Genomic DNA, 25,006 nt, shown 5'->3' with positions numbered 1-25,006 from the left:
AACTGTAGAAGTAACACACATGAAGGCAAAAGGCAAATTGATCCACTCCCAAGTATTTTTTATCAATTTTCTTTATACAATACAAACTTCCCCAGAATAAAACTAAAAAACTTGAACCATAGTAGCCTACTCATTTATATATGCACTAAAAACCATATGATAAAACTTTCCTCAGTTTGAAACCAGCATTTAAAGATATATTACATCTGCAGTTTGTAACACATGCATTTTTATATACATTCATTGCATACTGCCACACTGCTCAGCTACACAAACACATATTTACATATAATATCGCTAAAATAATTAAAATACCTTTACTAGATAAATTCTTATATATGTAAATAAATAAATACATATGTGAATCTAGCTATCATGCTACCTATAACATGTATAGTATACAAAATAAGCTGACTTTAACACAGTGTATGCCCCATGAACATAATTATACCTACATAGCAAACTTAGCTTTCAGTCTCAAAATAGGACTGATGGAAACCACACCATTTAGTCCTGGATAACTTGTGTTGGTTCGCAGTTGCCATTTGAGTTTCTTAAATTCCACAAAATCATCTATAGGACCTCCTCTTTCACCTATAGCAACATGATCTATAATAATATGTTTAAAATAATGGTCTGCAAGTTGAATTATATGTTCAGCTAAGGTGTTTTTGGAGTCTTTTTTACTGATATCATATTAATGTTAATATATTCTGGTTTTAAAGCTATTTTATATCTTACCTATGTAAAAACATGGGCATTTTTGACAAATACCCATATAAATAACCAGTTTGCTGTTACAGTTATATCTCTTTTTCAGCCTTATTGTACGAAAATGGGATAAATGGATTTCATTCTGCTCTAATATGTATTTAAATTGTGGGCAATGCCCTCATTTACTCATTTTTCCACACAGTTCATCATCCTTAGGTTTTTCTAACATAATTTTAATACTTACATCCTTTCTATAAGATATATGTGGGCCCACCCCCACCAATTTCTTATAATCTGGGTCGGTATCAAAAACACACCAGTTTTTTGTAATAATTTCTCTAATATTACCATATTGCTTGTTAAATGTTAAAATCTTTGCATTCGTATGATCCAATTTAGCAGTACTAGATATAGGATTCATGCTAGTGTGTCATGAGCCCAGCAATGGTAGGAAGTGTCCACTAGCTCTTTTCTGATTTACCTCATTACCTATGTTGTCTATAAACAGTGTGGGTTAGTCTCTACTAATCAACATATTTTTGAGAATATTGGTCTGAAGAACATATTCATCATTATCTGATACCATTCTAGCAAGACGAACACATTGTCCCTTGACCAGGGACTTTTTTTGGTGCAGGAGGTGCCTGCTTGTAAAATGTAACAGTGTGTTAGAATACGTTGGTTTTCTATAAATAGTAGAGTTGAATATCCCTCTAGTTCTATCTTTTACAATAGTGACATCCACAAAATTAATAGTCTCAGTACTTGTATGGATTGTAAACTCCAAAATTATTGTGGTGCCACACATGTAGTTAAAAAAAACTCATTTCGTTTTTCAGAACTACCTTTCCAAAAAATAATAATATCGTTCAGGTATCTACCATAAAGTTTCCAATATTGGGAATATGGCAAATTGATGACAAATTTTGTTTCCCAATATGCCAAGACTGTATTTGCAAAAATGGGGGCACACTCCTCTACACTGTTTAAATATTTGATGTTCAGATGTAATGAAGTTGTTCTCTAGGACCACTTCCATAAGTGCCCTGATGGTGAGAATCTGATCATGGTTCAGGGTTGTGTTATGCAATAAAAAGGTGTAAAAGCACTCAATACCCATGTGGTGTGGAATAAGTGAGTACAAATCCTTAATATCTATGGTGACAAAAATAAGGGTGTCACTATCTAGCTCATTAGAAAGTTTGCATAGGAAATCCCATGAGTCCTTGATGCAATAACTGTAGTTCTTTAATATGTCTTTCAGTTCTAGGTCAATGAATTTGGCTACCATAGAAGTTTTTGATGCCTTAGCATCCACTATAGGTCTAAAAGGTGGGTCCATAAGACCCTTATGAATATTTGGGATCCCAAATATTGTTGGTAGCTTTGGGTATTTTACCTGCAAAAAGTTAAATTCAATTATGTTAATTTTCAAGCAACACAACCATTTTTTTGATATGCAATATTTAGTTCATTCACACTTGCTTCCCTATATGTCTGTGAATATAACATGGTAAACATCTTATTTTTATAATCATTGCTGTTAAAAATAACCAGGCCTCCGCCCTTATCAGGTTTCATTACCCGTAACTGCTTATTATTACAAATACCATTAAGTGTCATGTATTCTGAATAAGTTAAATTGTTACCATCATATTTCTGTCGCTTAATATACGAAAACAATTTCCTGATTTCAAACTCTCATAATTTCTCATGTACAAAGGCAATAGGATGCAATGCAGGGTTAAAGGTGCTGGGTTTTACATATCTGCTCTCAACCAGTGTTCTTGTATCTGAAGCTTTAAAAAAGAAAGCAAAATGTAACTTTATAGTAAATCATTTTAAATTAATAAAGAATATAATCTAACACAGCATTACGAGCCGGTACGAAAGACAGACCTCAAATGTTAGCTATGTTGCTGTCCAAAGAGGCACCACTGTAGTTGTAAATCTTAAAGTCACGCTTGTTGTTATATAGGATGGTGCAAGGTGGGAGAGTGTCACCAATAAAATCTATTAGTTTGTGTAATTGTTGCGACTGTTGTAAGTAGTCCTTGTTCTTCCCCGCCCCCTCATTCTCCCCTGTCCATTCCCCCTCTGTCCACCATAGCTGAAATTGCTGTTGTTGTAATAAACTACCCCTCTCTGGTTCATCAGCCATTCCAACCTCCTCAGAGGGGGCTGGGATAAAGGGGGTGAGGCTGTATGATCATCATTGTTAAATTCAATATTAGGTTCATCTTCAAGCTAGTCATTGTCATTATTTGAAATAGTAGAAGGTTGTTGTCCTAAAGGGGGCTGGGGATATGCCCTCACCTGTTCATATTCCTTTTTATCTCTGCTTAGTTTTTTTAGTTTTTTGTTTTTCCAGTCAAGACGGGATTTGTCTACCCTTGAAAACAATGATAGTCAATCTTCTTGATATTATATTATATGTAAATATGCGTTTGTGTAGCTGTGCAGTGTGACAGTATGCAATGAATGTATATGAAAATGCATGTGTTAGAAACTGCAGATATAATATATCTTTAAATGCTGGTTTCAAACTGAGGCAAGTTTTATCACATGATTTTTAGTGCATATATAAATGAGTTGGCCACTAAGGTTCAAGTTTTTAACTTTTATTCTGAGAAGTTTGCATTTTATAAATGAAAGTGATAAATAAATACTTGGGAGTAGATCAGGCATGACAGTATAAATGCACTGAGTTGGGCTACAACAGTTTGTCTTTCACTTAGTCAGATAAATAATTATATGACTGTTAATGAGCTGCTTCATGTAGTACAGGGTTTGCGTCCCTCAGCTTTTTTGTTTATCAGCTAGGCGACTCTGACCAAATCACTTCACCAGACAGTGTTCCTGGAGTGTCCCAACAAATGACCATTTGTATCCAGTGGGCTGTTCCAGGCTGTTAGCAAATGCATTACAAATGTGTCTTTTGATTTCCTGCACACTTTACAGAGTTGCTAAATTATGTTTCACTGTATGCTGTTTGACTATGAGTCTAATCACGTCTTGATCTCCTGCAGTTTTATGGGTTACCAGATGCATTTTAAATTAATATGAGTTTCAAGGGAAGAGAAGTTTACTGTTGCTCATGCTAAATCTGTTTTCAGTGTGAGAGGATGTTTTGTTTAGCCAATGGCTCAGGGTTGTGTTGTAAAATTTGATATGAAAGTTTTATATTAAATCCAAATCTCTGTGATCATTATAAAAGTAAAGTGGAAAATAGCAGGCACACTGCCAAATTTAAAAAGTGTTTTACAGTAATTGGAGAGAGATGGCCAAGTAATAGGATATTAGCATGGCTGGGGCAGTGGACCCAGTACATTACCCTGCTAAGGGTCTCCTTTGACCATGATCCAGCTCTGCAGAAAGACACAAAGAGAGAGAGAGAGAGAGAGAGAGAGAGAGCGCAACCAAGCAAGTGCACACCTCAACTTCTCTGCTCACAAATTCTGGACAAAATCAAAATAATGGGGAGGAGGACAAATACTTTAAATCAGGGACAATTTTTAAATATTACTCTAATTTGCTTAAAAAGTTAATAGAACAACATGTTTTGCATCAACATAATTTTCTGAGCAATACAAAGTGTGATATTATAATGTCTGGTTTAGTGCCTGATTATAATATGCAGAAATATACCAGAACATTATTTTGAAAATATCAGGCAAAATCAGAGACAGCTGTGAAGCAATGGTGGGACTGCAATGTGTTGCACTGTATGATATTTCATTTCATCACAGTGAAACATCTGAGTTATATTCAGTAAAGAAAATGACTGTAATTGCTGGGTACATTCTGTGTGTGTGTGTGTGTGTGTGTGTGTGTGTGTGTGTGTGTGTGTGTGTGTGTGTTGTCATTAAATACTTACATAACATATACTTTTGATATAAAATTCTTCCAACAACAAAAACGTGCTACAGTAACTCTGAAACATTAAGTGGAAAAACTGATTTTTGTCAAAAATATTAAAATAAACATATCAGGCATTAACCCCCTTTTTTCCCCATTTGTACATGGGCTTGGGAAGTCACGTCAACAGTGACCAAATCACTTAGACTCAATATTCAGACTGCTGAGTGGCTGGCCCTGATGGGTTTTTTCTTATATACCACTTAGACACACACACACACACACACACAGTTCTGCTCAACTTTCTGGTGTCAAACGGTTGATGTCTCATAAGTGGAAACTTTGAATCTAGATTGCTACAGACAGCTACTCATGTAGAGAATACTTTCACAATTCTAGTATGACTAAGGTACTAAGGTCATAATTATAACAGCAGTAACATGCCAGCTTAGAGTCCTAAGGCCAGTGACATAACTATATGCAGCAGCCTTTTATAATATGTATTCTTTTACTGTATGTTCCATAGTTTAAAGGATAAATTCTCATGTTTAGGGTTTTGTACTCCTCTGTAAAATGAATTCTTCTCCTTGCTCTAAAATGTCTTCATTGCTATAACTACTGCCTTTACTTTGCACTCTAGCTCATGGATAAAAATGATCAATACCAATCAGTATATTTATTTGGCTGGAAAATAAATGAATGAATATATGCATGCATGCATGAATGAATGATAAACAGATCTTATTCTGTTGTTTACAGATTGTGTGCATGCCAACTCTATGGAGGGTTTACATCCTTATCATGCTGATTATTAATCTGGTTGCATCATTTATTGTTGAGGTAAGTGCCTATAATTACACATATTAGCACATTTACAATTACATACATCAGCAAGTAACTGGTTCTACTAATATGAGATTAAAACAAAAGAAAGCTGCTAATATCTATCCACTGATAAATTACATGACTTATGAGCATATAATTATATTAGAAATATGGAACATGCATTGCTAAAACCGATTGGGTATGACGAAGCTATACAGAGCAGATGTGCCATTACAGCTAAAGGTATAACATTGGAAAATATAATTTTGATACAAGTAGCAAATCAGTTCTTGAACATTTGTTTTTCGAAATGGGAAATACCAAATCCTGTATTCTGCAATGTATTTGTAATACATCTATAATGAAAGAGCAAGTCTTATAAGCTTAAAATGTAAAAGTATTCAAAATGTAAACATTTAAATCTCACAATGATAGAGATACAATACATAACTTAATACATCTCACAAAAGTCATTAAACAAAGTTGTTGCTGGGGGGCTCAGCCCTAATCATCTCAACATAAGACCTGTCTAAATATATTAAAATCGTTAGACATACTCAAAGAAAAGGGAAAGTAAAGATATTAAAAAGATAATCTCTCCTTCAAATCATTTCACATCAGATATGAAACCGCATCTGTGACAAAGCAAGAGCTAACACAAACACCGCATCACTTTCTATAAAGATCATAAAGACAAGTCAGTACTTCAAGTGTTGACAAAACATTGTCGGATAAAAGGTAGTGCTCCCAGAAATATTACATAAAGACAAATTCATGAAGAAAATGCTGTAAGAAATGTCACACCTACATGGCAACACACCACTAAACTATGTTAAGGGACTACTAAAGCTGAAAACCATATTATATATGGGTCAACTGCAAACATCAAAACCTAAAACATTCAAAAAAGTTAACCTAAAGTAGCCAAAAAAAAATAATATCAACACCAAGAATTTCATCCACCTACACAAAACTCTACCCATAGAAACAAAAACACATCTATGCTGAGACAAGAACCCCATGCACCCACACCCCCACTAATTAAATATGCCAGCTCCGAGATTGCACAATACCAGGTAAAGGGCATATTCCCCAAACTCAGCATTATACCAGTCTCACAGAAATACAATATCAAAATCCCAATCACTCTTAAATGAAAACATCATTGTTTTTTATTTGTATGCTTTAAGATTTTGTCTCAGGGCATGCACATAATGCTGTCAATATTATTGTTCTGACTATTTTGAGTTTTCTTTTTTCTTGTCAATTTTTTAGGTTTGTATCATTTTCAGGGATCCCATACAAGTTTTTTTTTTTTTTAATCTTCATGTTCAGTGCAGTACTAATATCCTTGTAACACCACTCACTACTAATACCCTTGCAACAGCATATCTGTTAATATTTTAAAATGTATTCTACCCCAAAATGGCCTGATGACAGTGGACATATTGGCATTATTTTGATTTTTTTACTAAGATTTTATTTCCCACAATACATTATCACAGGGATTTAGAAAGAAGCACATATACACACACACACACACACACACACACACACACACACACACACACACACACACACACACACACACACACATTCATTTCATTCACACTCTTACCTAGCCTACACCCTCACCAACCATTATACTGCGACCTCCCTGGCAGGTATACACACACACACGCACACACACACACACACACACACACACACACACACACACACACACACACACACACACACACACACACACACACACACACACTTGTAGCTCCTCACATACAAACACACTTCCTTAACACTACCTGACCACTAAATTCCACAACACTTACCTCTACTGTGATGGATGAGTGTAGACTTTTGGCTGTGTTCATCACCTTGAGTGGCCAAGAGAGACCATGCTGCTTTAACAGCGTCTCCTCCAGGATGCCTCATTAGCATCTAGCACTGCTGTGGAGATGGCCCGCTACAGTATTGCACTGTTGTTTGTAGGGTATCATTGTCCTTTTCTGCATAACAAAACAGAGAGCATGATTCCTCCCTGTATGCAATAAAGAATAGCTTTATGTGTGCAACACTCATACTAGGACAAGGCAATGATCACAGATGACAGCATGAAAAGGACACAACCAAATCTGAAATGTAATGGTGTAGCAGTTTACAAGGGATGCAATATCTCACAACTGGGTCATATCTGAGATGATGTACTATACAGAACAGTGTTTGCATTCATTTGAGCAGCACTGCCTCAGACAGGAAAAAAAAAACAGAAAGAAGGGTGCCACGTCTTAGAAAAAGAGTAAAAATAACAGAAAGCAATTAAACTATAAATGTATCTAATAGAAAAAGTGTAAATGGAAAAACAATAAAGAAAACAAACTAAAACCTAAACTGCAAAACAAAACGTTACACAATGTCATAGCACACCAAAACTATTATAGTCAAAGGACCACTGTACAGGAGCTACATAAGTACAGAGAGTCTGAAATGCAAAAAAAAAGAAGGAAAAAACAACAGTGGAGAGTTACAATACAATTATTATGCAGGATATGAAAAGTATTTGCCTACCTAATCTGATTTTCCTTTATCTGCAATTCCTGCCTTATTTCCCTTCTGTCAACCATCACTCATCCACCTGAATGGCTCTACAGATTTGATTTGTCTTTACTATCCATTCCATTAGTCCATTCTATGGGTCCACAACCCTTTCCATGAAGAATTATTTTTGAATATCAGTGGACCAGATGAGCTTTAAAATCTGCACCCTGTAACCCCTGTACCCACTTGCTCCCTTCCATCCTTACTCTTCAGAATACCTTCACATCCTAACAGCTCCCCAACATGATATTGTATCATAACCCATACTCCTTCTGCTGACTGCCTAGAAGGGTCACAAACTTCTATAAAACGTATTCACAATATTTTCCTGCCACCCACAATCCATTCTGATAAATTTCTTCTGGGTTCTTCCTAGCAGTCTGATGCCACTCAGGTTGGATTCTAAACCAAGGATCCATGATGTTATTTCACTTTAAGATACTGCATAATCAGTCTATGCTGCATCATCAGATTATACAATACGCAGTCAATAAAGCTAACGACGGGGGTGACATGGAATCGAACGCTGAAGGAACACTGAGATGTTGTAAGTAAATCAGGCAATCCTACACATATTCTGAGAACTTGTGAAGGTGACTCTTAGTAGTCCAAACAGAAGAAAGTTAGCATTATGCATGCGTCTGGTAGAGGACTTCTGAATATTTTTTGTTCTTTTAAGACTCTCATAGGGCGCTCAATAGAAGTGAGAAATTCTCCTGAAGCTGTCTGGCCTTGCAATTATATTTATCCTCTCCCAATTGTGAAGTGAATCAGAGAGGTCCTTTCAGTCCAGACCCTGGCCAACACCTACCAGCATTATTACTGGGTAAATAAGGATCATCTTAAGCTTAATTACTTGTCATTATGCAGTAAATGATGAGAAAAGACAAGGTGGGTTTTGGCAAATATACCTTCATGTAGAATATGTCCACTTTCCTCTGTTCACAAGCGAAGTGGTGGGAAAAATAGTAAGGAATGGATGTGCAATTCTTCTGTCTTGCACTATCTCACTCTCTCTCTCATTCAGCAAAGGAAGCAACCTCCACTCAGTTTTAATTCATAAATAATTTGATATCTCTTCTACTCAGCCTGGTGTCCAAAACATGACTGGAGCTGTGAGTCGGGATGTCTGCTAGGATATTTGATTCCAGAGGATACTGGACAACCATCTTACTAACAAACTGGATCTGTTCTTATTCACACATCAAATGGCCTGCAGTAGAAGACCAACAGGGCTTCATCCTCCCTTTATTTGTTCAGATAGCAAGCCACTGTCTCATTGTTAGACCCAACTAGGAGTGTTTTGGGGTGGAGATACTCCTGCGCAGAATGCAAGATGCACAAAGCTGCATAAAGTTAAAGAAGGTTAATTTTGACTTGTACCAGTGAGCATGACTCATACAACAATCTCTTGATTAAGATTAAATAGTATAAACTGTCCATCTGAGGATCGAATCATCTACCATGTCACTGAGTTGTAGCAGGAACTGGAACTCCAAAGCAGTTTAAAAAATATAATTTTATTTTGCAAACATGGAAGCCAGCCAGTCACTATAAAAATCACATGTTGAAGTGAGCCTCACGTGGCCCAAGAATGAATTCAGGTGGGTCATACACCTGTACTGGTGCAAACTTAGACACCATTAATCAGGTAAGCAGCAGTGATCTGAACAAAAGACAGTAACCTTAACTACAGTGCACTGCAGACTAGACATGCTCTCATGTACGTGCTTGGTCATACCCAAAAGGACAAAAATAGTCCATGACTAAAACATGTAGGACAGAGGCCTTGAATGTCAGCCAGTGTATACCCAATGGCACTCACTTTAGACCAGCCAGGATATGACCTGAGGGAAAATTTCCTGAGGCTTGAATAATACCCCATACTATGCACAGGAGATCCAAACCAAAAATACTTAACAAGAAAAACAGCCATGAAGATAAAATATGATACAGAATAGTACAGTAGATACAGTTGCATAGGTTTCACATGCAAGAAGGGGCCATAAAACACCCTTCTAATTTCAACTTCTTGGTAGTCCAACAGTATGGAAGACATCAAACCTAAGGTGCATTATTATCCAGACAGTATGCAACCATTTTGGAGCAGCATACTTCTCAACCTACAGATGTTGAAAATAGGAACAAAGGCCCTTGAAAAGTAGATACATCAAGCTAAAAATCCAGGCATCTAATTAACATAAAATTTGAATACCATATAGCACATCACTCTTACTGCTTCCAGTAGGAATGTGGGATATTACCCAGAAACACATTTAAAAAAATGAGAGTGACAGAAATGATAGAAAAATTAAGAACATTATCAATGAGATACTGTTAAATATTACCACACTATGTAATTTATTTTTGATTCTGTAAAAGGGAGATATAAGAGTCTTTGAAGTATTTGGTGCCACTGGTATGCTGATCCTTTAGTGTGTACTAGACACCTTCAAACATCAAATTTAATGAGGGAGATTTCGAAAATTGTGTGAAGGGGTAAATCAAGCCTGAAAATAGGGACATACCTCTAGAAACAGAGACATCCTGTGCTGAAGTAAATCAGGCCTGAAAATAGGAACCTCTCTCCAAAATAAGGACAGTTCAGAGGTCTGTGGTGCAGATATTACTCTATGACACTGGATATCAACATGTAACCAGGAAGACAGATGTCAAATCTTTGTTCTGGTTGCCTTACCTTTGGTCCATATATACCATACCAGGAATTACTGAATGGCAACAAATAACAAAGTAGCCATTTGCTGGCATAGTGTTCTGTCCTTAGTCTTTAATTGAAGGCATGAGTATGTGTTACTTGCAACAGCCTATATATTTTTGCATATACAGTAGAGAACACTTCAAATTCTGGGGACACTTCTGGATGTCACAGGAAGACAAGAAAAAGACAATAAAATCTTGCTTAGATAGTTAAAAACAAATGTTGTACTTGGCAACCTGAGAGTTTTACGTTTTTTTTTTTTTTTTTAATTTCTGGCATCATATATGAACACATTTATCACAAATGTATAGTGGGAGACCAGAATAGTGTAAGATTACACAAGAATATATCACTATTTGTCTTTTAAACTATGGGCAGGGATGCTAATATGAGCCAGGGAGATGTTATTTGGATGAACGTATAGAGTGACAGTGGAAATTAGAACCCAAAAGCTATGTACTGCAGTTGGCTCCCTAGAATAAAATGCAATGCTGTCACTATAAAGTCAGTCATTAAACTCAAAATAACTTTCTAGAAGACAGCTTTACTACAAGCCACTTAAGTCAGGCATAATAAATGAATTGATTTTAACAGTACAAGATTGCTGCTGGCAGAACAGACACTGAGCCACAATGACACCAAAAATGGCAATAAGCATGGCAAAAGGGAAAGATTCAGGCTCTTCTCATGCCTTGTATCTGAAGGACTGAGGGAGGAAACATTTGACCACCTTGACTGAAAACAAAGATTCTCTTCTCCTCATGTATTTAAATTAAATTCATAGTAAACTGAATAGTGAAAGGATTTAGGTATGTTCAGTATAGACTGATGTGGTGGTATTATAACTGAAGTGTGGATTCTATGATAGTTATAGTTTGAACTCCGACTCTAATTAAAAAAAAAAAAAAGTTATGTGTGTGATTAACTTTAGGACCTGTCTTTCTTTCAGAACAGTCTTAGGCGGAGCCAATACAGGTACAAATGCAAAGCAGTAGTGAAAAATAACATTTTGAGAAAAGTTTTTTTTTCATAAGGGCCGAAGCTTTCAGAAGCAGAAGATGAAGAGTCTGAATTTTGGACAGCTGAACACTCTGCTTGAATGAATCATAAAGTCCTTGATAATAAAACGGTCTGTCTGATGATGCCAATGGCACATATGGATCAGTGAGAAAAGTTATAGCTTGTGTACTTATTAGCAAGTGGAATGTCTCACCTGCTTGCACATTCCCTAAACCATGACAAAGGCAGTATGATGAGTGAAAAGCCTAGTGGAGCAGAAAGAGGAAATGTTGACTTTCTCAGAGAAAAAAAACACAAGAGAAACAGTTTCAGACAAATATTTTTACTGATAAGAACTAGACCACCTGAGGCAGTTTTCTTCTGACTGTTCATTAATCACAGGATAGAGGAAATGGAGACTGAAATATCAATAATGAATGAAGGGAAGGATGAGGTCCCCAGGCATGCTGGGAAAGCTTCATCTGATAAGCAGTCCTAATGCCTTTGGCATCAGTCCAAAGATGATTGAAGATTGACATCTGTTTATCAGCTATATAAGCACAGGTAAGGGGGCAGCCCTTTTAAAGGATTACCTTTTTCTATGAATAAAACAATAGTCCTGAAAATAGGCAGCTTTAAAGAATATTATCTATCTGATTTACAACAAAGCAACTGGCCACAGTGGATTAAAGGCATATATGGCAAAATCAGAACACTTCATTCAAAAGCCATTCTAAATTCTAGGCAGAGAACATAGACACAAGAATCCATTAATGTCTCATAAATACAACTGGAGCTACATATTTTTAAATTAGATTTCCTGAAGTTCTCAGCTACCCAAAACTAATAACCAAAGACATCAATGAGCAACTCACACACTCACTCCAGCTAACCAGAGTGTCTCAAGTCAACTGAATGAATTTGGTTAGATTTCCAACGGCTGCAGCAAATTGCCTTTTAAGCAACAACCACAAAGATTTATGATGACTCTACAAATTCCATAAATCTGAGTTTAATATTACAAGTCATTAAGCTGAAAACTACTTTTGGTGAACTCAAAGCAAAATGCTTTTTTTACTGGGGCAAGCCCACTGCAGCTCCTATAGTAGACCCTTCCATACCTCCTAACTTATCGACATCTATAAACCCAAAAAGAACATCAGAAAGTCCATTTACAAGTACTCTATAGCAGATGTTTGGAACATACCTCCCCCAAACATAAGAAATATTTCTCAACAACATCAGTTTAAAAAAAAAGAGATACAACACTACCTCCTAAAAACTTGGTCCTGCCCATGCTAAGTTCCCACTTGACATCTCTGTAGTCAATACCTCCTCTCTATTTGTCCCACTCTTCATCAAATCTGTTATATTTGTTCCTTCTATTTTTCTGGTGATATTTTTGTTATACAAATTATATTTACCTTTTACTACATTGTATATTATTGTAATGGGAATTTCTCCATATAACATTTAATGTATTGTGCTTTTGTATGTATACTGGAACGTGTCTCCTTGGGTTTGGTATTTTACTCTGTATCATTATGTTTATGGAATTTTTATTTTATGTTTGTGTGTACTTTGGAGCTTTTCTCCTCAGGTCTCCACTGAAAATGAGCTTCTGGCTAAGATGGACCAACCCGGTTAAGAAATGTCAAATAAAAATCAATAAAAATAACTTACAAATACAAACCCCACAATCCCAAAATATTGCAGAAAAGGACAAATGCAGTTTGATGAAAGTGGTTTTCAGAGTAACCATCTCACAGTATCAGGAGTCAAAACTGGTTGCCATCAGACTCTAACCTAACTTGGGTGATCAGTCATGGCAAAAGCTATAGGTTCACCTGCATAATTAATAACATAAATAACACTTTACATTTCTCAGGCTGTACAACTGACAATGTAAGTATCAGTGAAATATTTCTTCAAACTCTCAGATTTCATCTGTGGTCATGCAATAGTTTGTCACTTAGAAAGTACAACCTACATACAATGCCATTACCACTTTTTTGTTAGTTCCTTCCTAAATATTTTCTTATTGAGACATTTGCATACATGTGAAAGATATGCTTATATGCATAAGTAATAATACAAAGAGTATTCATTTGGTTTTAGAAATATTAATGTACACATAGGGATATTACATATCTTCATAATTACTAACAAAAATCTAGGACTTCTCCAGTGCAATGCATCGCACATGGACTGTAGTATAGTTTTCTGCCTCGCTCCCTGACATTTCACATTATATATCACAATAACATGCAGCCCACTCACTTATAACAACGTAAATGTAAATATAAACAACAAACTGGCAAACAATGCTCAATATCTTCACTGCAGTCTTTATATACTGACAGTATTTATATCTTGTTGTTTCTTGCATGTTGCCCTTTCATAAGTTTTCCTTTACTATTTGGTGAGTCACTCAGTTAAGGAAGCAACCCCCCTAAAAAAACGACACTTTGCCATAAAGAGTTATGGGTATTAAATGGAAATATACAAAGAAGGTGCTATAGGTGTGAATATTCTCACTACCACAGACACCTTTGATTTTGGAGATTTAAGTATAGGTAAAACCCAAGCAGCAAAACCTGAGAGTATTTCACTTATATCCCCCCATTCCATCTTTTTTATCTTGTCGCCTCATAGCAAGACGTTGTCCCATTCGATTCTCAGCTAGAGCGTCTTCTGTGTGGAGGCATACGTGAATGGGGCATGCCTTCGTTGAAGGTTGTGCATCAGGGCTGGTAACCCAGTACGTAAAAATCCACTACCAATCATTAGCGGACCGGAGTTCCGCTGTGGCGACCCCTAACCGGGAAAAGCCGAAAGACACAAACAATTCCACTTTCTTTCTATGATGGAAAGTATTCTTCTATATGGATGGGCAACAGGTATTTTATTAGGCTCTATGAGAAACCTGACCCAGCTATTATTCAACTTCTTATATTCTTGAATCAAATTATTGTATTCATTAAAAGAAAACTTTCAAGTATTTTTATTTTGTTAATTTCAATGCTTATTCTTTTCAGTTGCCTTAGTCACAAAAATAAAGTTTTAGAAAGAGATGCATTACAGAGTTGGAGACATTTTGCACCTACTTTCTTAAATTTGGGCAGTGGACTAAACTATTTGTTTATGACACTTGCCAATACGGTAAGGGAGATTCTAAGTCTATCAATAATTTCAGTTCAAGATTAATTCCCTGGAATTCATTAACACTCGTGCAGGCATTGCTCAAAGCATACATGATTAAAGCGTGTTAGTGCGATGAGCTGCAGCGATCACTGAATATGCATGCTGCTCATCGAGCATACACATTTGCAAGTACCATTTCATAGCCAGCTGCAGTGCTGGCAGTCATGAAACGGTGCAAGGAAGCAGAAGCAGAAGCATACAGTGTAAACAAAATTGCTTGCCCGTAGGCAACCTTAATATGTGAGCAGAAGCAGACAGCTTATATGAAGTAAGGGCAAGTTGATTACAACAAGTAAGGTGCAAGGGCTATTAAATGGTAAGAATGTACACATTGTATTAAGTACAAGGGGATGGTAAATGAATAAAATGCCAGTTAATGCAGTCAGATGTGATGATGTCACAGATATATGACCATATTGATGTAATAATAATTAATCCTGTTCCCAGTGCTATACCCATGTACATAACCAAAAACAGGCATGCTAACAATGAATGTGAGAGGGACACAATTCAACACTGTAAGAAAGAAGAGTAAAAGTGACATTAATGTTGATAACATACTGAGTTAAGATAACAGTTAGCAAGGACAGTGAGTGAGGACATTAGAGGCTATCCCCACAGACTCCAGTTATTGAATATGATATATATATATATATATATATATATATATATATATATATATATATAGGTTTACTATCAAAATTTCGAAACGTACTCCGTCAACTGTACTATCGTCAAACACGGAAGTTCGAAAATGGTAATATCGATGTCAAAAAAACAATCTAGGAACAGGTTTTAACATGGGTCGAGGTAGGTGTTCAGTATTATTCTGAACTACAAACATCTCCCCTACCTCGACCCATGTAAAAACCTGTTCCTAGATTGTTTTTTTGACATTGATATTACCGTTTTCAAACTTCCATGTTCGACGATAGTACAGTCGACGGAGTACGTTTCTACATTTTTATAGTAAACCATATATATATATATATATATATATATATATATATATGTGTGTGTGTATAGGGAATGTATGTGTGATAACTGACAGTAGTGCTGTATTCTCCACTTCATAGTGTATAAACAAGAAGAAATGAGCTACATGTCTGCTGTGTTATGCACATTAGAAAGGGATATGTTTTACCATTTGTTGTCATTTGACAAGATTGACAAGGGGTATATTACCTTGGCACATGTATTGTACAAGCATGTGTTTTATATTCATGTGCATTCTAAATAGTAATATAATAACACACAACAATGACAACAAAGATCTGATGACATTGCAGTAGTTCAAGGTCTCTGTTCATAAATGTGGAGCATCTACTACATGATTACACTGGGCATACTCACAAGAAATTACAGGGAACACTGCTATAACAGCATATAAACAAGAGATACACACAAAAAAGTGCCTAACACAGGCCCAATCACACTTTGATGATCTTGCATAATTCCATAAAGTTAGAAATTTTATGCAAGTCATTATGTTCTATAAAGCTGTACAGTGTGATGAAAACAATTACAGTAAATGTTTGGAGGAAGACATGCAGTACAATGCATTCTTATATAGAAATTCAATAATGCCTGTGAACAACCAATGACATACGCAACATTTGCATCTTACCAGACTAGAACATGTCAGGACAGATATCAGAAATATATGTATAAGCCTCTGATGCCACAGAAAGGAGCATACTGTGTGTGTCATGGTGAACACACTTTACAGGCTTACATCATTTTCCTAATATGATGTTTATGGATCCCCTAATTTGGAGAGTGATGCCTTAAAACTTTTGCCCACTAACTTTGCCTTAAATATTTATTTCTTTTTTAACATTTGTTTACCAGGAGTGTCCGACTGAGCCAATCAAGGTCCATTTTCACCAAAGGCCTGGGGAGAAAAGCAACAAATTACATTTTAAAAAACAGTGTTAACATAGAACAAAGTATCAAAACAAGAGGTTACATAGTCAGTAGCAATGCTGCTGTGTCTTTCGGCTTTTCCCAGTTAGGGGTCGCCACAGCGGAACTCTGGTCTGCTAATGACTGGTAGTTGACTTTACGTGCCAAGTTACCAGCCCTGATGCACAACCTTCAACAAAGGTACGCCCATTCATGCATGTCTCCACGCAGAAGACGCTCTAGCTGAGAATCGAACCGGACAGCGTCTTATTGTGAGGCGACAACACTACCGCAGCACCACCACCGCAGTTAGTTGCAATATATATTTGAATTCAGGTGGTGTATAGCAGAAATGTACAGGAAAAATTAATTAGTTAAAAGGTTACAGAATAATACGTAATACAACAGTGGTACAAATAATGCAGTAGGATTGTAAGTCAAACATATTACACCATATAATGGCTGCTCTTTGAAAGCAACACTTTTAGAAAAAAAAGATCTTAATGTATTTTTGCCTAGGGACGGGATGATACCCTCACCAGAGTTAAACAATTATTAATAAAAAAGAATAGTAAAATAAGCTGGAGATAAGATTGAAAAGAAAAGAAATAAAAAAAAATGAACCAGGAAAAAAGCTTTCCGGAGGAGAAACAGAGGATGAAAAAGGACTAGACAAAATAAAAGGCTCTTCCTGGAGCTGAGCAGGAACATAGCCAGTTTGTAGACACATGGGCTTTGAGAAGAAATTTGAATTTGGAGGGGTTAGCTCTGCTAAAAATGGGCTGGGAAATTTTGTTCCAAAATTTGGAGATATGATTTGAGAATAAGGCATCTCTGTAGTTATTGCTGGTTTTAGTGACTTCTACAAGACGCCTGTTTAATGAGCGGAGGGTTCTGTTGCTAGTGTAGGATTTTACTAGGTTTTTAAGGGATGGACAGTTGTCTGACTGGTAGATGATGGAATGACAGATTTTGAGTTGGCTGAGGTATAACAGGTTAAGGAGTTCCAACCATCCTAATTTGTGAAGTGCTGAACAATAATGTGTCCTGTTTGGGAAGTTGAAGGCAAACCTGACTGTTTTGTTGTAGCAGGCTTCCAATTTATTTATATTTGATTTCTTTAAGTTTATGAAAATTTGGGAGGCATATAACAGTGTGGATAGTAGATGGATTTGGGCAATGGCAGTTTTGGTGGTGTTGGTGAGGAATGGTTTGGCTCTGTAGAGTGACCCAAGTTTTATGTTGACCTTTTTGATTGTTAGGGATATGTGCAGGTCGTAGGTAAGGGATTTGTCAATGGTAACACCTAGCATTTTGGTATGGTCTACAAGCTCAATTTTTGTGTTGTTAGTAGACTAAATGGTGAATGGGATGGGTGGCTGAGTTATTTTATTGGTTAAAAATAATAGTAATTTGGTCTGATTGGGGTTCAGTATTAGTTGGTTGGTGGAAAGGTAGCATTCAACATCTGTAACAGCAGTCTATGTTTTTTGCAAGAGTTTGAGGATTGAGGTGGCTGCACAGATGAGTGCAGAAACATCTGCATACTGTATAATGCTAGCTGATGTGGTCGCAGAGTTGAGATCATTTGTAAAGATTGTAAAGAGAAGTGGGCCAAGTATGGAACCTTGGGGTACCCCCCACTGAGACTGGTAATAGTGAGGATATATCATCTAGCCATTTCACAACTTGCAGTCTAACTGATAAGTAGTTGTGGAACCATGACAGGGTAGAGTGTGAAAAGTTTAAGGAGGCTAGTTGGTACAGTAGTTTTTGATATGATGTGGTGTCAAATGCTTTTGATATATCTAGGAAAATGGATGAAACATAAAGACTGTTGTTTCGGGATTGGTTTACCATGTTAGTGAAGCTGCTCAGGACAGATGTGGTGCTATGTTTGGGTCTAAATCCTTGTTGAGTATCTGAGAGAAGATTGTTGAGGAGGTATGGAAGAATTTGGGTGTGCACACATTTCTCGAGAATTTTGGCAAAGGGAGGGAGTATAGCAATGGGTCTGTAGTTTGATAGTAGTGTCAAGTTGCCTCCTTTGTGAAGGGGGATGATATGGGATATCTTGCAGAGTTTGGGGACATAATGGTTGGAGATGAACTGATTTATTAGTATGGAGACTGGGTAAGATGGCATCAGCTGCCAATTTCATGAAAACATTGGGAAGCAGGTCGGCTGCTAGTGTTGAAGGTTTAAGTCTATGGAGAAGTTTGTTGATGTAGCTTGTAGGTATTTAAGGCTAAATGCTACTGGATTGTCAGTAGAGGAGGTAGGTACAGTCAGCGGTTTGGTAGTTTTTTGGTCAGGTAGGAACAAAATGGAATTAGGGAAAGGGAGCTGAATTGAGAGGCTCTGCTTTCTGTGGTGTGTGAGGTGGAGAGGTTGGGGCTAGAGGAATGTTTTGGATTGAGAAGTTGGTTTATGGAGGCCCAACATTTCTGGGGGTTATTATGATGTTTCTGTTAATCTTGTCTATTTTTATTTATATTATACTATATATATATACTTTCTTTGCTTAAGCCCTTCCTGTCTGACACAATTATCTGACAGGCATATGTTACCTGATTCAATCCCCTGCCTATCTTACTACACACTCTACAGAGCCACATGACATAGTAATAGATCTTGTCACAAATAAGTGAAATTAATGCGTGAAGTAATAAAGGACATATTAGTATAACTTGTACAATATGATTTGTCAGAATGATGACAAGGAGGTAACTTCTTAATGTTCACACAACTGTGAATAGTGCAGTATCAATGTTTCTCAGCCAAGGAAACTGTTCAGGTTGTATTGTACAACAACATTGTCCCAGAATTGAACCATATTCTAGTTGGGTAGATATGCTATACACATCATTACTCAATGCATTTGCGATAGAAACAGTCATACCCTGACATTCACAGAAAAATAAGTTATGTACTCACCATAACATTCCATGTTTGTAGTCCATCTTGCCCTTCATTCTTACACATGGGTTCAGAGCCGATCCTCTGAGTCGGCAGATTACAAAGCTCAGAGTCTCTTAGTTGGCTCGTTGCAAGGTAAGTATCCCATAGTGCACTAGTAAGAATCTCCAGATCTTGTTTGCTGCTGACTATAAAAGTGATAGAAAGGTTATCCACAAGGAACAACAAAGATGAAAGGATTCCACCCTACCAAAAGCAATGCTATCCTGTCTCCAGATCCCCCAAGGATACATGGATGGGAGTAGGTGGGTAGGTTGGTAAGAATGAAGGGCGAGATGGAGTACAAGCATGGAATGTTATGGTGAGTACATAACTTCCTTGTGTTCTGTAGTCCTATCTCTCCTTCATTCTTACACATGGGACAGCGTCCCTAGCAACATTTTCTCAGGTGGCTCACGGGAATATACTCATAAGAACTGTGGAACCAAAGGAGGCTCTACCCCTTGAGGTCAAATCCAATTTGTAATGAGTAATAAAGGTATGAGGGGTAGCCCAAGTTGCTGCTGCACAAATACTGTCAATTGGAACTCTGGATTGAAAGGCAGCAGATGTAGATATGGATCTTGTGGAATGAGCCTTAATTTTAAACGGAAGGTTCTTTCTATTGGAAGAGTAGATAAAAGAGATACAGTTGGAAATCCAATTAGATAGAGTAACTTTAGAGACTGGCAAACCTATCCTGGTTTCAAAAAAGGATACGAACAATTGGTCTGATTTTCTAAATTCCTTAGTTCTATGTAGGTAGAACTGCAACTGTCTGTGAACATCAAGTTGATGAAATTTATATTCTGCACTGTTTGAATGATTAGGAAAAAATACAGGCAGTTCGATAGTTTGGTTCAAATTAGACTAAGAGCAAACTTTGGGGATGAAGGAAGGGTTTGTACGAAGGGAAATTCAGTCTCTATAAAAAATCAAGTAAGGAGGTTTGACCGACAGTGCTTGCAACTCTGACACCCTTCTAGTGGATGTAATAGCTACTAGAAAAATGGTCTTCCAAGACAGAAACTTCAGTTCACATGAAAGTGCGGGCTCAAAAGAAGGGAAGAAAGTTTGAACAGAATGAAATTTAGATCCCAAGAAGATACAGGTTCCTGAAAGGGAGGTCTCAGTAAGGTAATGCCTTTTAGGAAAGTTTTACACAATCTGTGAGCCATCAGATTAGGCTCATGTTGTCCCAAATGAAAACTGGATATCGCTGCCAGTTGAACTTTAATTGTAGCAGCAGCTGATTCCTGATGGAAAGTTCGGTTGGGAATTCTAACACCAAGGTGATGGATGCTATGTAAGGATCTACATTTGTCTCTATTGCCCAAATAGAAAATCATCTCCATTTGCTAGAGTATAAATTCCTCGTGGAAGGTTTGTGGGAAGACGTGAGGATATGGGTCACTGCAGGTGAAAAATCATTAAGCCTGACTAGATATGGAAGTGGAGCAGCCACACTGTCAAGTTGAGGGTGTGGAGGCAGGGGTGAAGGGAACCTGACATGTGTCAAGAGGTCTGGAACTGGGTCCAGAGTCAATGGATCATCTAGGAGATGAGGCCCGAGAAAGGGGAAACAAATCTGACAAGATCAGTAAGGAGTGAAAAGTATCATTTTGCTTCCCAAGGACTTTGCTTTCTGGATCACTTTCAATATGAGCGGAAAGGGGGGAAATGCATAAAGAAGTCCTGGAGGCCAATTGTGAACAAGTGCGTCTCTATGTGACTCCCCCGGAGGGGGGATAAGGGAGAAGTAGCTGCTGCATTTGGCATTGATTGGACTGACATACAGATCGCAGCAAGGCTATTCCCATTTGCAAAAAACCTGTTCCGCTACTTTCTGATTCAGAGACCACTGTCCTGCTGAGCTTGTCGGCTATCACATTGGTTGTCCCCAGGATATGCGTTGCTACAAACATGAAGAGCCTCTCGACAAAGGGGGTAAGATCTGGTTCCTCCTTGGTTGTTTAGATACCATACCACTGACATAGTGTCTGATTGGATTGCTATCATCCCTAGAGGAAGAAAGTTGTGAAGTGCTTGCAATGCTAGTAGCACTGCTCTCATCTGTAGGACATTGATATGCAAGTGAGTCTCGTGACCTTGCATGTGCCTTGGACAGTCCTGTCTAAATAATGCCTCCCCACCCTATCTGGGAGGCATCCATGGTCACAGTAGCAATGGGTTGGTGAGGAAGGAAGGGTGTTCCTGTCGTCAATTGAGTGGGCTGAATCCACCAACGAAGGTCCTTTTTGCAAGATTCCGTTATGCGAATATGATGAGACAGAGGCAGTTGTTGAAGAGACCACTGGGAAAAAAAGTAGCCATTGAAGAATTCACATATGCAGTCTGGCTAGTGGAACTACAGTTATGGTAGAAGCCATGGTCCCTAAAAGTTTCAGCACTGTCTTGGCCTTGACTTTTTGTTGAGGAAGTAAGCTTTATATCTGTTGTCTGAGGTTTTGAATTCTGTCTGCAGGAAGATGAGCCATCATGACGACTGTGTCTATTTCTGCACCTATAAAAGTCAGAAATTGAGAGGGCGACAAGGCAGACTTTTCCCAATTTATCGCAATTCCTAGCTGGGTACAGAGCTGGATGGTTGAATCCCTGGCTTGTAGGAGTAGGTGCCTGGTGGTGGCAGCCAGGAGCAAGTCGTACAGGTAGGGAAAGACTTGGAATCCATGATGTCTCAAGTGAGCTGTCACTACCGCCATGCATTTGGTGAACACCCTGTGGGCTCTGATGAGACCAAATGGCAGAGCACAAAATTGGTAACAGATGACTCCTCGATGCTCTGTCCATTTTGATGTCATAGTATGCATCTTGGAGGTCTATGGAACAAATCCAATTGTCTTTCCCTAATAGAGGGAGTATAGACTGCAGGGTTAACATTTGGAACTTGGACTTCTTTACTGATTCATTTAGTTTGCTGAGGTCCAAAATGGGTGTCCAGTCCCCTGTTCATTTTGGCACTAAAAAGAATCTGGAGTAAGTTCTCAATCCTATCTGGTCTGCGGGGATGGTTTGGATAACTCTCTTTGAAAGCAACTTTTGAACCTTTATGGTTGCTTGATCCCTGTGATTGGGTGGAACATCTGGGATCTTCTTGGGCATGTGGGGTGGAAGAAAAAAGGGTACGGAGTATCCTCTGGTGATTATTCTTTGTACCCACTTGTCTTGGGTGATATTGAGCCAGGCTTCTGGATACAAAGATAAATGACCCCCGAATGGCTCCAGAGAAGCACAGCTGGGCCCCACATCAGGAGCACTGCTAGGGATGGCCACAAAAGGAATCACAGCCACCCTGGTTTTGCATACCCCCCTTGCCTCTAGGGTGATGTCTACCATTAGCTCTTTCTCCACTGCCTCTGAAGGAGGAATCACCATGTGCGTCCGGGAAAAATCTCTGGGATTTCTTGAACCACATTTTCTGCCTCTATGACCCTTGGGGTATGGTCTAGAAGGGATTTTAAAACATACTCCATTGGCAGAGAGAGTTTTCCCTTCCTGTTCGCAACTGGCAACTGTATCTTTTACCTTCGGTCCAAACAAAGAGGAACTGTCAAAGGGTGAAATGGAAAAAGTAGATTTGAAGGGCTCTACAAAATTGCATAAGCACATCTAAGAGTCTCCTAAAGGAAACCCCTGAATCCGCTGCCCTACTTGCTCCATCTGCTGCATAGGAGATCAGCCTCATGGAGGAGTTAACAATGGAGTTTAAGGTGAACAACTGAGCAGTAACTTTCTCAGGGACTCCTTCAGTTGATGTACCTTGGAGAGTATATCCTAGCTCCTTTAGGAGATCTCTTTGAAGCCTAGCGAAATGTGTGAGGTAATTCAGCGATCTGAGAGTAAAAGCCACTGAAGAGAAGATATGCTTCCTGTATCTATACATCATTCAAGACTCCTTGTTCGGTGGATGCACAGATGTAGAAGTCTCCCATAGTTCCTTCTTTGTGGCTGCCGCCACCACCATGGCATCTACAGGCACACCTTTGGTCAAAAACTCTTTCTCTTTTTGGGGCTGAAAGAAATTTGTTGGGTCTTCTGGGGACTGGTTCCACAGCATCAGGAGTTTCCCCACACCTTTTGACTAACTAGGTCCAGGAGCTCATAAAAAGGTAGAGACACCCAAGAGGCTGAAGGTCGAGACCCAAAAGCCTTCAGGTACACTGACTCCTTATCAGAAGGGGTGACAGTGGGCCAGCCACCTCTCTGCTTTAGGATCTCTAAGATATCTACAAAGGAGGTATCATCAGAGGATGATCTGGGGGACCCTTTTGATTCCTCAAGGCCAGTGTCTGAGATGATGGACTCATCCGGGGCATCTACATGCTTCCTCTTGCATGTTCTCTTCTGAGGGGGCTCCTCAGAAGGGTATTCTGGGGAGGTCTCAGAAGACTGAGGGACACCCAATGGGGGCTCCTGAGGCTGTGGGTCTCTACTGTCGAGAGAGAGAGAGAAAGTGCTGAGACAGAGGTCAGTGTTTGAGGGGGAAGAGTATCAATACCCTTGTGCAGAACTGATGACTGAGATAGCATGCTCCTCATCATCTCAAATGCAGATCACTCTGGCAGTGAGGACAGCCCTGGTTCCGAGGAAACAGAAGTAGTCCTCGGTTCCAATGCGATCGGCTTTGAGACAGATGTAGGGTCCAAGCTCAACCTAGCCGACACACCGAGAGGTAGGCTCAGCACTGAGGAGGTTCGGGTCCAAGCATCCCTGTCGGGGCTGACTGGTGAGCTTCGGCTCCTGGACACCAAAGACAGTGCCAAAGGTGTCAGAGCAGAACTTGGCTCTGAGACAGCCACAAGGGGTGCTGGAACTGAGGGTTCCACAACAGGTGATAACAAAAACTCCAGCTCCGAAGGACCAACACGGCTCGGAGGAGGAATAGCAACAGGGAGAATGGTCTTAGATTGCTCTGGAACTGACTGGGTCAGAGCCAGCAACAATTTTGTAAAGCAGATGACTTCAAAAGTCTGAGCACTACTCTCTCTACATCCTCTTCTGAAAGGCTGTTGGAGGATCTGGATGACAGGGTAGGTGACCTAGATCTCTGTAATATGGGAGATTGTAAAGTTGAGAAGACTGGCAATAGCTCTCTAGACTGGCTCCAATGCAATTTTTCAGTAGTCGACTCCGAAAGACTTGGGGCAGACACTGCATTGCCAACATTGATAACCTTGAGTGGCTCTGAGGACAGTGGAGCCAAAGAGG

The 25,006-nt window shown here is 38.5% G+C and overlaps 1 protein-coding gene across 1 annotated transcript in view; it reads left to right on the top strand.

Annotated features, from left to right (window-relative positions):
• The window catches only part of LOC122800919 (probable cation-transporting ATPase 13A4), an 846,809-nt gene that overhangs the window by 787,078 nt on the left and 34,725 nt on the right, over nucleotides 1-25,006 (top strand). Inside the window, exon 29 of the mRNA XM_044070278.1 lies at nucleotides 5,332-5,412. Coding sequence (XP_043926213.1) covers nucleotides 5,332-5,412 — 81 coding nt within the window. The remainder of the gene's footprint in view (nucleotides 1-5,331; nucleotides 5,413-25,006) is intronic.

The sequence above is a fragment of the Protopterus annectens genome, chromosome 4.part1, assembly GCF_019279795.1.
Source record: "Protopterus annectens isolate FY-2018-M chromosome 4.part1, PAN1.0, whole genome shotgun sequence".
NCBI classification, from domain to species: domain Eukaryota; kingdom Metazoa; phylum Chordata; order Ceratodontiformes; family Protopteridae; genus Protopterus; species Protopterus annectens.
This window is presented reverse-complemented; position numbering and strand designations above follow the sequence as displayed.